The 15,458-nt window shown below is 42.2% G+C and overlaps 1 protein-coding gene across 1 annotated transcript in view; it reads left to right on the forward strand.

The window, feature by feature from the left end:
• Nucleotides 1–15,458, forward strand: part of LOC102210792 (disco-interacting protein 2 homolog C-like) — a 194,199-nt gene that overhangs the window by 92,598 nt on the left and 86,143 nt on the right. Inside the window, exon 2 of the mRNA XM_013915755.1 lies at nt 13,929–14,000. Within this exon, the coding sequence (XP_013771209.1) occupies nt 13,929–14,000 (72 nt within the window). The remainder of the gene's footprint in view (nt 1–13,928; nt 14,001–15,458) is intronic.

The following is a 15,458-nucleotide window of genomic DNA, read 5'->3' on the forward strand; positions in this document are numbered from 1 at the left end:
CTTTATGCTCAAATGTCTTTAAAAAACATTTTCTCTTACTGTAAAAACAGCTTCCACGTGACATTTGATAAGCACAGTCCGTGTGTTTCCCTGTTCTATTTAGGGAATCATGACAGCATGCAAATTTGTTCTGGCTGCAGGACCTGCACGCTCTCACTGTACACACAGCTCTCACAACCTGTTTAAACCTGGCATCCTTTAAAAAAAAAAAAACCTCTCACATCACCTTTTACTGCTAACTCGAAGCTGCTGGCAGCAGCTGTAGGGAAGCAAGTCTTTCTTTAAACCTGTCCAGGGTTGACACTGACTTACTTAACCTGGGATGTGACCGAGCTCGCTTATTTGTGTACTGCAATCCGATCACAATGCATGCATGCGGCATAGTCAGTGCATTTAAATGGCGGCTGTAAAAAGCAGAAATGACCTCCAGCTTGTTCAGCTGTTCACTAGGTGTTTAAAATCGTACTTTGATTTGCTGCTTAAAGTGAATGTGACTGACTCCTTCGTTATAGTTGTAGCTGCAGCCCCTCATTTCACCTCCTTCCTCCCTTCATGAGAGCTCTCTTCTGACTTGCTTCCACTTGTAAACGAGATTAGAAAAGCAGATACTCATATTAGGGATATCCCATCTCACTGACATCACGCAGAGCCAAGAGCAGAAACAACCTTTAATAAAGTTTGAGAGCAACCTGAAGCCTGAGCCTCATAGGGTCATACTGTGATGTCACAGAGAGACAGAAATGAAGAAAAACCAGTATAGGGCCAATCCAATAATCTGTATAACCATCTAATGAGACATGCTGAACACAAAAATGTGTTTTTGTTTTTTTCTAAATTGATTTGTAACATCCGCTGGGTGCATGTTTCAGATTATGTGTCTTAATCTAGTGTAACGGACATGTGACGATCAGCCTGGGTGATCTACTGAAAAAAGAACAAAAAACGCTGACCTTGTGACCCAAGTCATCCTCAGTGAGTCGGTCCGATCCGGTCACAAGATGCCTGAGCAGGCGGGGGGACTTTCCTCGGACATGTAGGTCAGTTTGCTGGAGTTCGGCGCTGTGAGAAGTCGACCCCTCGGGACAGCAGAGATGACCGTAAACCTTCAGTCTCTCTGTTTTTGCTCTAAATGCAGGAAATGAAGTCACTCCAGAGGATTTGTTTTGCTGGATGATGACTTCATTATTCCGGTTTTATTAAGTTTGCCTTTTCAATGGAAAGCGATTCTACAGCTGTAAAGTCCCGTTTTGTAAAATCTGGATAATCGCACACGATGATGTCCCGTTTTAGAAAATATGTAGACAGTGCCTCGGCCTCCGCCTCTATTTTGAGCGTGGGAATATTCAGATATGTTGGATTTTCCAGTATTATTTTCTTTGCAGCAAGCATACACCAGGGGAACCCCCCAAGCAGAAAGGAATGAGCAGAGAAGCCCTCAAAGACAAACATCTTTGTCTTTGAAGCAGAGGTGGTGGTCGCTCGTATACAAGAGCAGATGAGGCCAAAATTCCTGATTTTAACACTGTAGCTCTGCACTTCAGAGAATCAGCTGTCAAACAGATGCCCTGGATTTGCTTTTTTATTGAGTTTTGATGGTGGCACTCCTTTTTACTTTTGAACCATGCTGGCTGCTTTATGTGGCGGCTAATGCTAAAAAATTCTCATAAGACAGATTTCAGGGGGACATTTAAGACTATTATAAGTGTTCGGGCCACACTTGTGAATCTTTGAATCGGTGGGTTTTATTTAGTCCCATTTCCCTAAGTGTGAAAAATCTGTTGTGCAGTCTGCCTTCTACAAAAACCCTTTGAAAGAAAAAGCTCACTGAATTTGAGTTCAGTGCTATAAAGGATGCCACCTATGCAGGAATCAATGCCCACCCCCAAATCTGAAATAAATAAAATCACATTTTTTGATAGTTCAGGCTTTTCACTTTGACACAGTCGAATACGTCCAGTTTTCAAACCATACTGAACTGTGCTCTCATGTAAGAAAGGATGTGAATCATTGTTTCAGATTTTCCTGTGAAATTCAGCTCGTTCCAGTTAAAATAAAGATATTTGAGCCAATCATTACAGTAAAAATTGAATCTTCGTTGCCCCTCCTGTGTGCTGGCAGTCGTTGTAACCCCAGGAGAAGCTACGGATCCCGAGTGGTCGAAGGCTCGAGATGTGAGGAAAAACCCGGCTGTGTGTGTGTGTGTGTGTGTGTGTGTGTCCTCTCTTACCTCACTGTGAAGTCAGCTGACAAACAGACCAATTTGTTTATGGGGCAGCATGTTTAGGCAGGCAGTGTTGGACTGTACCAACAGGGTAGGGGTGTGTGTGTGTGTCCATACTGTGAAATCAGGTGAAAAGCAGTTTTCTTCCTTCCAGGACTAAAAATGGAGGGTACACGGTGAAGTCATTGTCAGTTCACAGCTGCAGTGTGTGTGTGTGTGTGTGTGTGTGTGTGTGTGTCTGTGTGTGTATGTTGACAAGAAAGGCAGCGTCAGTAGCTGAATGTCAGCAGACACCTTCAGCCCTTTGTCTGTGCAGACAAGGTCGACCTGCTTCCTCCTTAAAACTAATAAGCTGCTTGTCTTTGAGTGTGCATGTTAATTGAATGGGTGTGTGTGTGTGTGTGTGAGAGAGAGAGTGTGTGTGTGCTGCCAGTGGGGAATAAGCAACCAGTGTTTCCACACACTGGTCCACAGACGAGGACGGCGGCTCGTCTGAGCGGAGCATGAAGCTCAGTTTGCTGCTGTCAGTTTTTTATTCCTGCTGCCCGAAATGCTCGGTGAGTAGAAGAAAGCTGTGTGTGTGTGTGTTTGTGTGTGTCTGCGTGTATGTGTGGAAGCTGATTTTCTTGATCTAATTATCGTAATTGGAATAAATGTCTGACTTCAGGGTGTTTGTTTTTCTCATTGGTGAATGGCAGGAGTTTGAGTTTTGTGTTTTTAACCACGTAAAACTTTAAAATGAGCTTTGCTGTGATCTGAAAGTTTTCGTTTTTCAAAGACAGCAGTGACGATGTAAAGCGCCGTGCGTCTGCTCTGCAGCTTTCCTCGCCGTGTGTGACTACTGACCAGCTTGCTTCGGTGCACCTATAACGTCATACGGACTGTTGGCCCTGTTTCTGTCGCTGGTACGATAGGTTTTGCACCTGCTTCATGACAAACAAAGAATGTAAATACTGGGCGCTGATGTAACCAAATAGAGGAGATGAGCAGGTTTTTACTCTGAAGAAGAGCTGTGAGCGTATCCAGTGATCGTTACGCGATCATTGCAGTCAAAAGAATTCCGATTATTGTTGATTTTAACTCTTTATCACGCTACGTTCATTTTTTCCTCTAGAAAATAATTACATTTGAGTACAAGATGTGAACTGAGCATAGATGTAGTTCACACAGGCCTCTGAGACGATCTTGTAAGATTTAGGACCGACTATGCTGACTGATCTCAGTGCAGCCACACATCAGCTGATGGCTAACCTGATCCCCTTCTGCAAGGCCAGAGGGAACGCTGTTTAAGATGACTTAAGCCTGCATTATACTCCATTGCAGACATAGACAGCTGGAGGCCCGACGGCTGAGTAATCATTCCTGTTAGTTATTTCACATCAGCTTGAAGTCCATCGCCTGGGAATCCTGTGTAGTTGGTGCATTGTAATGTTAATTGTCCACAATAATATACAAAGTTTACGACCCAGGTGCATCCTAGTGGAAATTATAAGCCCTGCTTTAGTCTGCAGGAAGTTTGTGTACATCTGCAAGCCCCTTCACAACCCACCTCCAACATAACCTCTGTTTTCATGCTGGATCCGACTTAAAAACAAATTTCTTTATGCTGGAAGCTGCTTTGTTTTTGCGTCTCCCTCCCTTTATTTGTAGTTGAGTCTTTTTGAAGAGCTGAACAGCAGGAAGAACTCTGGGTGTACAATAATATAAAACAAATAATATGAACAAATCAATATTTATTTATTATCTGACTGATCAATCTTCAAACTCATTTTCTGTTCTGTTGATTTCAGTCTCTTTCAGCTGATGGTGCAGCTTATTGCACGCTGATAAAGAGCAGTGATAAACTGGTTTGTTGACAGTTGGGATTAAATACGAGATAACCAACCGTAAACCAGGGACAGCAAAGATCTGTTTAGTTTTCTTCTGAAAATGTTGAGAAATCTTCTGCAGAACGTCTCTGAGACACATTCAGGATGTTTTTAAGGTAAATAAAAACCTCCTGTTCCCACAGACTTTGTTACTAACAGTGTTTTTATGGGGGAGACTTCTGTGAGCACTTTGCCGATGGCCTGCTGTTGTTGCTGCTCCTCTCTCCTTAATGACATCAAGGCTTTGCACTCTGTGTTTTACTGCACATGAAGCTGAAACACTATTTGGTCTCAGGGCCTTTGACCATTTTAATCCAGAACAGAGAGATGTGTCAACAAGTCAGACACAGGTGTGATCGCCATTTATGCAACTGTAAGACTGGAGACAGTATCTGAGGTTCTCAGGCCTAACAACCTTTGTCCTCTGATTTTGGGTTTGCAGTACCTTCTGATATTAATTGTTTAGCTGCAAAGGTGCTATTGAAATAAAGCTTACTCCACATTAGTAAGCTGTTTATATGATAGTGGCAGTCACAGAGCAGAAACGGAGCCATTAAAAGCACCTAGAGTTGCATCAGTACTGAGTTAGTACAGGATAGAATCGGAGGTCAGGACAGGTGACAGCACCGTCGCTGAATTCCCGGGACAGCTCGTCATCTCTGTGGCAAAAAGTTTAGAAATTTGTCACACTCACTGTGGACATTCCCCAGATTCTTGGCTCCGAGTTTCAGGTCTATGCCTTCAGTGCAATACAACCACCAAATCAGATTCCTTGGATGCCTCTGACATCTTTATCTGCATCAGCATCTGGCATATTAGATTTTCCACCATAATGAATTCAATAGAAACATTTTCCTTTTTGCAGGTTACAGTTTTTATTTTTGCAATGATACACAAAACTGGCACAAATTCTGGCTGAAACTCACAAAATGTATCAAATGAACCTGAGATTTGTTTAAAACCTTTGATGTCATTTTTGCCGCCGATTCCGACTGAAGCAGCAAGTTGTCTTATAATAGTCGTCTTATTAGCAACAGCACCGACGGTTTAATTAACTTTGTATTTGTTAGACGCTTCGGCCCGAGTGAACACCATCTGTACTCGATGAAGGCACGTGTTCCAGACACATTCGTTTCCTTTCTCGTTTCATGCGGTCGAACATAAACTGTAACGGGACTTTCCACCCAGTCCTCCTTATTGTGCGTGTAATGGTTTTGCTGGCACTAGAGTAAGTTTAGCTCTGTTTTTCCACAAGCGCGCAGGACGACCATAAATCATTTTAAGCTGCGTCCACCGATTGAAATCCAGCATACATGTATTTATAATTGTCATGTGCCACGAGGAAGCACGGTCACACGCTCCTTTCTCCAGTTTTATGACGGCCAGAGGAGGAATTTTGTTAATGTAGCACCTTCGTCAAGTTGCGCCACGTCTGCTTCGTCTCCGCCTCAGACTGAAGAAGAAGGTGTTGTGTCTGTGCTTACAGGTTTTGCTGTCGAATCTGTTTATTAGGGAAGGAAAACGAACTCTTTTAAACATCACGAGGCACAAACGGGCCAAGAAACTCCCACAGAGCCGCTGTCCGGGGAAAATGTCATAACTGTAAAATGTAGCAAGTCAAAGAATCATAGAGGAGCAGCCTGACACCCGCGAGACTTTCAGGTCGAAGGAGATGGTTTGCTCAGCTCCGTACAGATGAAAACAGCCCAGAGTTTTGTTTTCTCAGCTGACAAAACTCAAGTTTAAAACCATGTAAAGTTTTAATGGTTACACACAGGCTCAAAGTGTGTGTGATTGTACCTGTGTGGAGGTGAGCACTGAATCAGCATGTTGTTACTGTAAACACCTGCTGAATGTGTGTGTGTGTGTGTGTGTCCTGCCTTCATCCCCGGAGGAGCCCTTGGGCGTTTCCTCCAACTGTTGTTAATGAGTGTTTGTGTGGATTTTCTCTGTGTTTAACTTCCATCATCAGTCATAACCATTTGCAGCGTTTCATAAAAAATAAAAACAACTTTCAAAAGCAGGCACAAATAAAAATGCCCCAATTTAATTATAAAACATTTATTAGTTTTGATTGTTTTTGCTCCACCAGGTCAGTTTTTGGTCCTTTCTTTGAAGGAAGTTAATCGAAGTTGATGTTGTTGCACTTTGCCCTCTATAAGCTGGAGTTTTGCAATGTTAACAGAACAGATTCAGACTAAGCGGCCGTGAGTTCAGTTCACTGAAACCTGCATCTCTGAAAGAGAGCACCAGTGTAAATGATGCTGGTGCTCTTCACCCAACAAGCTTTTTTATTTGTATTCTTGCAGAGATCCAAACATTGATGTTATCTTTATGCATCGATTGTTTTCATTTTGCTTTTACTACAACTGCTGCTGTCAGGCTTGTTGTGACACACACACACAGACGGTTAGCTTTTCCTTGAACATGTGGAAATAATCTGGCTTCAGATAATATTACCTCTTGTGATGTCACTGAAAACGACAAACATGAATTTCATCAGAGGAGCATTCGGAGGATGTTTCCACAGTTGTTGGACGGATCACACTGATGACTTTGATGACTCTGACTTCCCCTCTGCAGCATCATTGTGATAAAATGTTTCCAAAATATGTAATTTGTGACCGAATGACACTTCCGGCGGCTGAGTGGGCCGACTTCCTGTTGGCTCTTCTAGAATATTTGATTGGCGATTCATTTTGCAGCGTTTGAGATGATCAGAAAGCTTTTTGAATCAGTCAGCATCACGTGGATGTTGAACTAAACACATTTTTTTCTACTTTACAAAAGTTACCCAAAACTTGTGTCGCCTTTTGCTGCGAGTTGTTCTTCACTATTGATTGGCTAAAGCGAGGTTTTGAATGAGGCGAGTAAGTTTTTAGTCTTGTGGGTTTTATGAGTTTCCATGAAAGTTCCTGCTTTCTTTTTGTTCTATGCATTTGTGCTTGTACTCTGAAACTCTTCTTTCTGTTTGAGAGAGAGAACAAAAAGCTTTCTTTATTAGTCCCCAATGGTCACATGACAGAATTGTTTCTCTATCCTTCCTTTTTTTTTCCTTGTTCACTTCATCCTGTTCTACTCTACACTAAATATTCCATCTATTCCATATTTTAGTTTTTTATCTCCTTCCTCTCACGCGTCTGTTATCTGTAGCGTTGCAGTGTGGAAACAATAAAATCAACTGTTTCCTTTTTAGGTGCTGGATAGATACACACACACACACACACACACACACACACACGCGCTCAGTCTTCCTCTCTTCCCGTTTCTATTTTGTCAGTGTCATTATTTCCCTGCTCTCTCGCTCTCGTGTGTTTTTTCCTGGTCTCTGTTTCTCTTCCATGTTTCCGTCTCTTCTATATCAGCCTCTTCTTTTGTCATGGCTCGGTGTCTCTCTCTCGCTCTCTCTCTCACACTGTATATGGTCATGCAGGCTCAGCCGGCTGTTTCTGCACAAACTGACTTGCAGCACTCATCCTTTCACCACAGGAAGGTGATTCAGCAGATCAAAGTTGTTCTCTGAGGCTGCGATTGAACGCGGAGCACGTTTGACTTTTGCTTTTCGTGAGCAAAAGTGTTTTTGACGTAAACGGGATAGTTTTGTTAAATTCTGCTGTAGCAGCATCAGCTTTTATAGATTTTTCTTGTCCGCCAGATGCTGAACTTAACTGCAGTAATTTGCAGCTAAATCTGTAGGTCCCTGTAAGACGAAACTAGGTGCAGCAGTGGTGGATGATGGTGTGGGTTGAGGTCAGAGCTCTGTGGGAGTTATTTAATGTCTTTATGGAGCTGACTTTCTTCTGCAGGACGATTGTTGTGTGGAAACAGGAAAGGGCCAAACACAAACTGTTGAAACTAAGCTGCGAGAACACATAGTCTGAAATATAACTGCACGCTGTAGCTTTAAGATTTCCTTCAACTGGAACTGAAAGACCACCTCAGAGTGAAACTGTCCAGAGTGCTGTGTTTAAAGAAGTCACGGCAAACTCCGCGGTGAGCGCGAGGTCCGTGTCAGACTCTATCACACAGATTTTTACACGTAGTGGAACATGCTAGCCCATCAGTTGCTATGGTGACTTCCGTGGCGTCCACACTGTCCTGCAAGTGCGCGAAGGAGTGATTTATACATCGACCACTCAAAGTGCTTGACATCAAGGTCGGGGTTAAGAGCGTGCCAGTCTGATGTCTAGCAGGGAGTCGGGGAGGGCGCTTCCAGCAGTATGTAAATATCTGAGTGTCAATAATTCATAGGCAGCTTATAGTGAGGTTTTACGGCTGTCATCATGCTGCTCCATGCATATTTCAAAACACTGAAGCACTCAGAGACAAACACAGGACTGTAGCTGGATTTGTCCCTCGCATGGGGCTGAAACATTGGAAACAAAAGGCCTGCTGTGTGGTCCAACAGTGCTTTCTACCACAGCCTGGTGATAAGGGTGACATCTGTGTAAACGGTACACATTTATGATTAAAGGACTAGATGCAAATTAAGTGATACCAGGTGCTCTTAGCTGTGTCCTTTAATTGGTTTAGTTTTCCTCTGTTACCTTTGCTCTGGCTGGAGGGTAGAGAAGCAAACTTGTGGTAGAAACGTTTGATTCCCAGACTTTCATTTTCCCTTAGATGATTCTGGGCCATGGGTGCTGTTTGGCAAGAGGTAGCATTAATAATAATGACAGTAATAATGCTAGTATAAATGTGCAGATCCAGACTGACCATGCACAGAAGCTGTTACTGTGTTTATGTGTATTTGGTCTTTGTTTAGTTCATACAGCCAGTTTTTAAAACGGTTACCATGTAAAATCATTTTAATCCCATTGATCAGTCGTCATCATGTCTGTGCTAACTGTTCAGTGCGCTGCTCGTGCTGAGCCGTCCTCTGCTCTTGGTGCTTTTGTGCTTTAGGCGTCTTGAATGTGTAAAGAAGCTGCAGGCTGAAGTACTCGCCCTCTAACATGACGCTGTGCTTTCTGATTGGAGGTAGAGCGCCTTGTGGTCATAAACATTTCCAGAGATGTGTTCTGCAAAACTGTGGAGGTTTCTTTTTCAGATATGGTTTTGGTTTCCAGAGCTCTAATTCTGTTGTTCATTTTTCACAGCATCATTAAAGAAAAGCAATAAATCAGCAAATTCATAAAATCTGGATTTTTCTTTTTTGATTGTCCAGTTTATTGTTTTGGTTTTTAATGAACTGAAGGATTGATTGCTTCTTTCTCGTCTGTGTTTAGCCTTTTAGATTTTTGACTCACTCGAGCTAAATGTGAAGCTCTTTGTGTCTGTTTGTGTTTGGAGACAGTTTAAGCTCTCGGGGCTTACACCACCTCACTCTGACCTGTGAAAACATCACCCTAAATCCATTTTGTTCTAACTGAAATAGACAGACAGTGAGACGGAGGGAAGAAGTTACAGAATAGCAGAGCCTGAGTCATCCTTCCTTCCCCTGTGCCTATTTAAAGATCCTCATCCCTCCATCCTCATCATCTGCTTCTTTATTCCTCACCCCAGTCTGAGAAAGGAGGAGGACCTCTCATTCGCTTTTGATCTTGCTTTGGAAGTTTCTGTTTCAGTTTGCCATACGAGTATAATTCTCATCAAGTCAAACGCCTCAGATCGAGGGAGAGGCTAGAAATAATCCTCCAGCTTAGATGAACTTAATTGGAAGAGAAAAGATGGCAAACTATCAACTTATTAACCGAAACTGTTGTAAACACAGTTTGAGTGTGTGCCCTGACCTTTGACCTGCTCTGTATACTGTACTTGCATGCACAGGTTTCCTGCACGAGCACTAGCTTGCAGAAAAATAACTTTAATCCTCACAAAATCAGTAACATAGTTTCAGAGTAATATGATACTTGACTCTAAATTCAGTGTGTTTTGGTGCTGAACAGCACCAACTGCTGGTTGAGGATAAGCATAGTTTCTTGTGTTTTATAGACTTCGTGACAAAAACATATCTCATTATTACTACCTGTCCTTTTTAATCCTTGGTGTCTCATCTTTTTCATTTCTAACCTACTTTAAAAAAGCTCAGAGAGGTGAAAAACTTCTGTATTTCCCCGGAAAACTGAGTCACAGCAGCCATTATAACTCTGTGAAAACTTTTTATTTTATTGTTGTAATCAAAAGAATCACATTCAGCTTCTTTCACAGGCACATTTTAGTGTCTCAGCTGTGTTCATAAGCAAAAGTACATGTTTTATTATGAGGCTTATAACTGTTTTTTATGTGTGTATGGTTTGTATCTATTTTATTTAATATGTTCCTGCTTGTTATTCATCTTCATCACTGGGCTTGGTTTCAAATCCAACGTTGTCTTCACAGATTTTTTTGATGTGGTTTGTTATACGTTTAGGAAAAAGCGTGAGTATTCCAACCCGTCACTTCCTTCTTGACTAAAACGGCGCTGGCAGCAATGGCGGCCCCTTCCTGGGCATGATCCTAAAAGCCTGGCACGTCTTTCTTATTTTCCGCGTGTAAACCTGCAGTAACGTGGAAAGTTGCATGAATGCACTGTTTATACAAAACCTGATTGCATTAGACAGCATTTATCTTGCGGTAGTTTAATATACAGCCACAGTGTGTTTGACTCTGTGCCTGACAGAGTGACTGACAGGCTGATGGACCGCCTGTCCGACTGGGTGGATGATTTTTAACACAGAGCTGACTGACATGTTCATTTCACTCGGTCTCCGCTTTGCTGATAAAACTCCAATTAAATCAAGAACATGCTAACTGAGTGTTTGTGTGTCACCTCCTCAACAAGTCAATATCTAAAAGACAAGGTCAGACCTCCTCTGTTTACCCACACGTCTTCACCTCCCTCAGTGTATTTTCCAGTTCCTCTCTCTCAGCAGGGTAGTTGGATCCCCTGCCAGAGATGATAATTATTGCCATGTGCCTTCATGCTACTGAAATCTCTCTCACACACACATACATTGTGCTGACATCATCGCAGATGACGTCTGTGCCCACAGCCGGTTTCTTGATCCCAGCCAGTTACTCACCTGTTTGTGCGTTTAAGAAGGATTTGTCAAGTCAGCCACGCAAACCGCTTTTTCTGTGTTCGACAAATCCTCTGCAGGTTTAGCGTCACTCAGGTCTGCTTCGTGCGTCGCTCGCTGCTTGGGAAGCACACTCACCCGATTTTATTTATTTTTAATTATTTATTTTTACTCAGACATCCTCCAGGCAGAGAAATCCTGAAATTGCTCCGCAGCTCATCAGTCGGCAGCTACAGTCGTCACAGAAATTCAGAATATGTAAATAGCAGAGCATTTAGTCTGCACGAAGAATGTTTGGTATTTTTAGAGTCCTGCATTTAAAGCAGGGACTGTCACTTTTCTACCCTGATTGGTTTAAGAGTGGATGTTCATACTAAACACAGTCAAAAAGAGTGAGAATCTCAGCTTCACACTGCTTTAAACAGCCAGTTTCAGTTTTTTCTCCTCGGCGCACCCGTGGCTCAGAAAGTATGGGGGGGTCATCCAGTCCCACCGTGACATCCACTCACTGATGTGAGAACCACATCAGCTCGCATCATATCACTGCAAGCAGATGTGTTCATTTGATGTGAGCACAGAAGCCCCACCCACCCGCTGTTCAAACCTTCTGCTTGTGAGTGTTAGCCAATCAGGGGTTCACCAGGGCCCAGTATCGGACAAATGCGGATTATTTTGGACTGTGATTCTCATACAGCTGCTGTAGTGGAGCCCAAATGTAGCAAAATATGGAGATGGGTGTAATTATTTTTGTTATCGTGCCTTAGAAAACATGTGTTCTGTGACCTGCTTTCTAAAACCACGAAGCACATTGAACATGAGCATTTAATTAACAAAAAGCCACACACTGTAAGAAGTGTGTAACATCACCGAGACAAACTTGCTTGTCAAACACTGCTGCGATGCTCCTTTTTTATATCCCACAGAATGTACAAACGGTACGCGCACAAGTTTGTTGTGGAAGTTCATCCTGAATCTATTCTCCAGCCCTTCCGGTCCTCTCCGTCCTCTTTGCTCCGAACATGTTGAATCCAAATGTCCCTGCAACTGCACACACAGACCTAACTGGAAAATTCCTCTGAAGTCTGCAAGCACCAAAAACTGTCTGGACCTACAATTCATCAAGTCACGTGGACTCTGCAGACTCGCAGAGAGCCTGCTTGTCATGCATAAAGCAAATATTTTAATTAGACGTTTGCATCCCGTAAAAACATTTTATCATATTTTAAGTTGATTCACCTCAGGCAAACACATGCATTTTTCATCCACTTGCTATTTTGCTTGTATAACATGGCTTCTTGCAGACTAGTGGAAAGAAAATCTCCAAAATACACATTTAGGTTTTATTTCACTGAATTTTGTTGCTTGTTTCTGCACGTTTGGTAGATACTGCTTCATTTTCAATATTGAACATAATATTTCAGAAAACTAACAAGACAACAAAATCGTTTTTCTTGTAAAAGTTATCAACTAGTAAGCTTGATTCAGAACCGGATTTACAAAGTCTTTTATCCCAAACAGCGCGATGGAAACTGACTCTTTCTGGCTGTTGACATAGTTTCTTGTTTATAGGGTAAAACCGTTTGATTCTAATATGTCAGCTAAATGAAATCTTCAGGTTTTTGTAAATTAGCACATATTCAGTGCATATTTAAAACTGATGCTTAAGAAAATGGAAACAAATATCAAAAACAATCTAAAGAACATCAGCTGGCCTCAGCTCCCATAGACGCACATCCAAGTGTCTCCACCAAATACATTTATACAATAATGACTTGTTGGCTCATTGACTCTCCCTCAGTCACTACCATTCAGCATTTCACAAACTACAAAGCCTCCTCAGGCTCTCCAGCTTTCATACTGTAACTCTATTTGAAATAGAGTAGAATTAGAAATAGAATAAAGACGATATTGTATTTACTGTTCATCAGTGTATATATAATATATTTATCTCTATATAAATATTAATATAAATGCATATTGTAATCTGGGGCCCATGTTGGTTCTTAAAACTCTAATTCCCATAATCCTTCACTCTGTGGCTTTCTGCCTTTCTCTGAAATTGTTACTTTGTTTTTTCCAGCTACATTTACTTGGAGTATAATTAGGGGTGGGGTCACACTCATTTGGTCTGTTGTGTGTTTATACTCAGCAGTCACATATTTACTTTGCAGTGATTCACCCCCAAATTTTCTGGCTCTCTCTTCTTAACTTTCTTTTGAAATGCAGCAGCCCCTCCTGGTGATCTGACAGTCCCCGGAGGTTAAAACCCAATGCCGGGAATCGTTTATAAAAGCGCTATTGGATTCAGATGTGCTTTGTGCTGCGTGGAAATCTGCTGATGGTACCGTAGCGAGGTTTGATTTATCGCTCGGGGAGATCGGTCAGCAAGCTTTGAGGTGGTTTGTCGCACTGTGAAAGGTGAATCAGCTGCACCTGCAGTGCTTTGAGTTCCTCATTTATGCACATTCACATTCATTCAAACAGAATCATCTGGTCGTAAGCAAGCGATAAGCATACCGTGATCTCTCTAAATGCTGTAGTACCTTAAATTGTTTTGCTTTTTCAGGGGAAATGTATTCAGTTCATTGCAGTCTTATTGTTAATTTGTCATTGTTTTTTTAAATTACGCTTGTAGGAGCTGGAACAGTGAACATTTATCTAAAAAACATAAAAACCTGCATGCCCAGTGCAGCTTTAATGATCTCTGAATCTTGAAGTAAAGTTTAGAAAACATCGATCATCCATGTTTTACTTAACACTGACTCTGGCTCTCTCACTGGGTATTGCTGTATGAGAATAAGGAAAGTAAAATTTGCTCTGTCTTTCTCTCTATGGCAGGTGACATCACACAGAAGGGCTATGAGAAGAAGCGATCCAAGCTGATTGGAGCCTACTTACCTCAAGCACCAGGTAAAGCAGGCTGCTCTTTAAAGCTTCATCCTGCCCTTTTAACTGAACTGCTCACTCACACACACTGTGCTGTTCTAAACTATAGTAGCTTTGCATGATTCACAGTTCAAAATAATCCTTATTTATTAGTCCAGCTGTTCTGATTGGCTGCTCCTCATAAACAGAATATTTGAATAGCTAGTGGGCGGGGCTTCTGTGCTCACAGCCAGAGCTTTGTCTGAGATGATGATAGCTGGTATCGTTCAGAGGCAAGGCGAGAAAAACTTGTCTGAAACTGAGTGTTTAGATTAATCTTGAGCCTAATCTTCAAGGATTACTTGTACGTACACTGACCTCATTATTTGATACCCCGACCATGTTGTTCTCTCTCCCAGTCTCACACAAACACAGCAGCGTAAAAGAGAGGGCGATAACAGACACAATTTAATGATGTATAAACATTTGGGGAGTGAAAAGAGACGAGTGGAGAAGAAATACAAGCAACAGCAGCATAACTCAAGGATGGTCCAAGGTCAGCAGCCCTCACTGTAAGCTTTATTAAAAAGGAAAGTTTGGAGTGTAATCCTAAAACTAGAGAGCGTGTCTGACTCCCGAATCCAAACTAGGAGCTGGTTTTGCAGGAGGGGGGAGCCCGATAGCTGAAGGCTCAGCCTCTCATTAATAACAGCTCCCAGTAATAGCTTTTGTAGAGCCAGTGTGTCTGCTGGTCTCCAGTGACACTTCAGTCTCTTAAAATGTTGTGCATGTCTGAGAGTGTCCGGGTCTTCCCATTTGATCAGCGTGGATGAGGGCCGACCTTCCAATAAAGCAGTGACAGCTTTTCCACGATGGATCCATCGTTGTGGGTTCTTTTGATTCTGTCCTTTCAGACTGCACTCAGGGGAGTGAAGCGCACACATGTACATGTTTAGACATCTTTGTGAGGACACAAAATTGTCATGCTACTATACTTGTGGGGACCAACAGTCACTGATGGGGACAAAACGCCCGTTCCCACGAGTTTGAGGCTCAGAATGTGGTTTTGGTGTCAGGGTTACAGTTAGGCTATGGTTTAGGTTGAGGGTTCGGATTATTGATGGTTAGGGTAACATGTCCTCACTAAGATATGAAAACGAGTGTGTGTGTGTGTGCATCATGAAACCTCCTTTTGTCTTTGGCTGAATACGGCACTTTTTTCTCTCCTTGTCGATGTTTAACAGGACACACAGTAAATCCCATTTTGGGCAGCTTTGTCATCACAGAGATTTTCACAAGTAAGGCAGAGCTGATCGTGCCTTTGTTTTGTTGAAGGTCCTCGTAAGAAGTTACACATTTAACTTTATTTCAGTGTTTCGTCTAACAGACTGATAGTAGGGGTTTGTTTTCTTTTGAAAGAAGTCAGAATGACTGTGAAGGATGGGACTGAAGTGAAAACCAGCAGACACACTGGCTCTGCCAAAGCTATAACTAGTAGATACT

Source organism: Pundamilia nyererei, unplaced genomic scaffold, assembly GCF_000239375.1.
Source record: "Pundamilia nyererei isolate P.nyererei 1_Seehausen unplaced genomic scaffold, PunNye1.0 scaffold00358, whole genome shotgun sequence".
NCBI lineage: Eukaryota > Metazoa > Chordata > Actinopteri > Cichliformes > Cichlidae > Pundamilia > Pundamilia nyererei.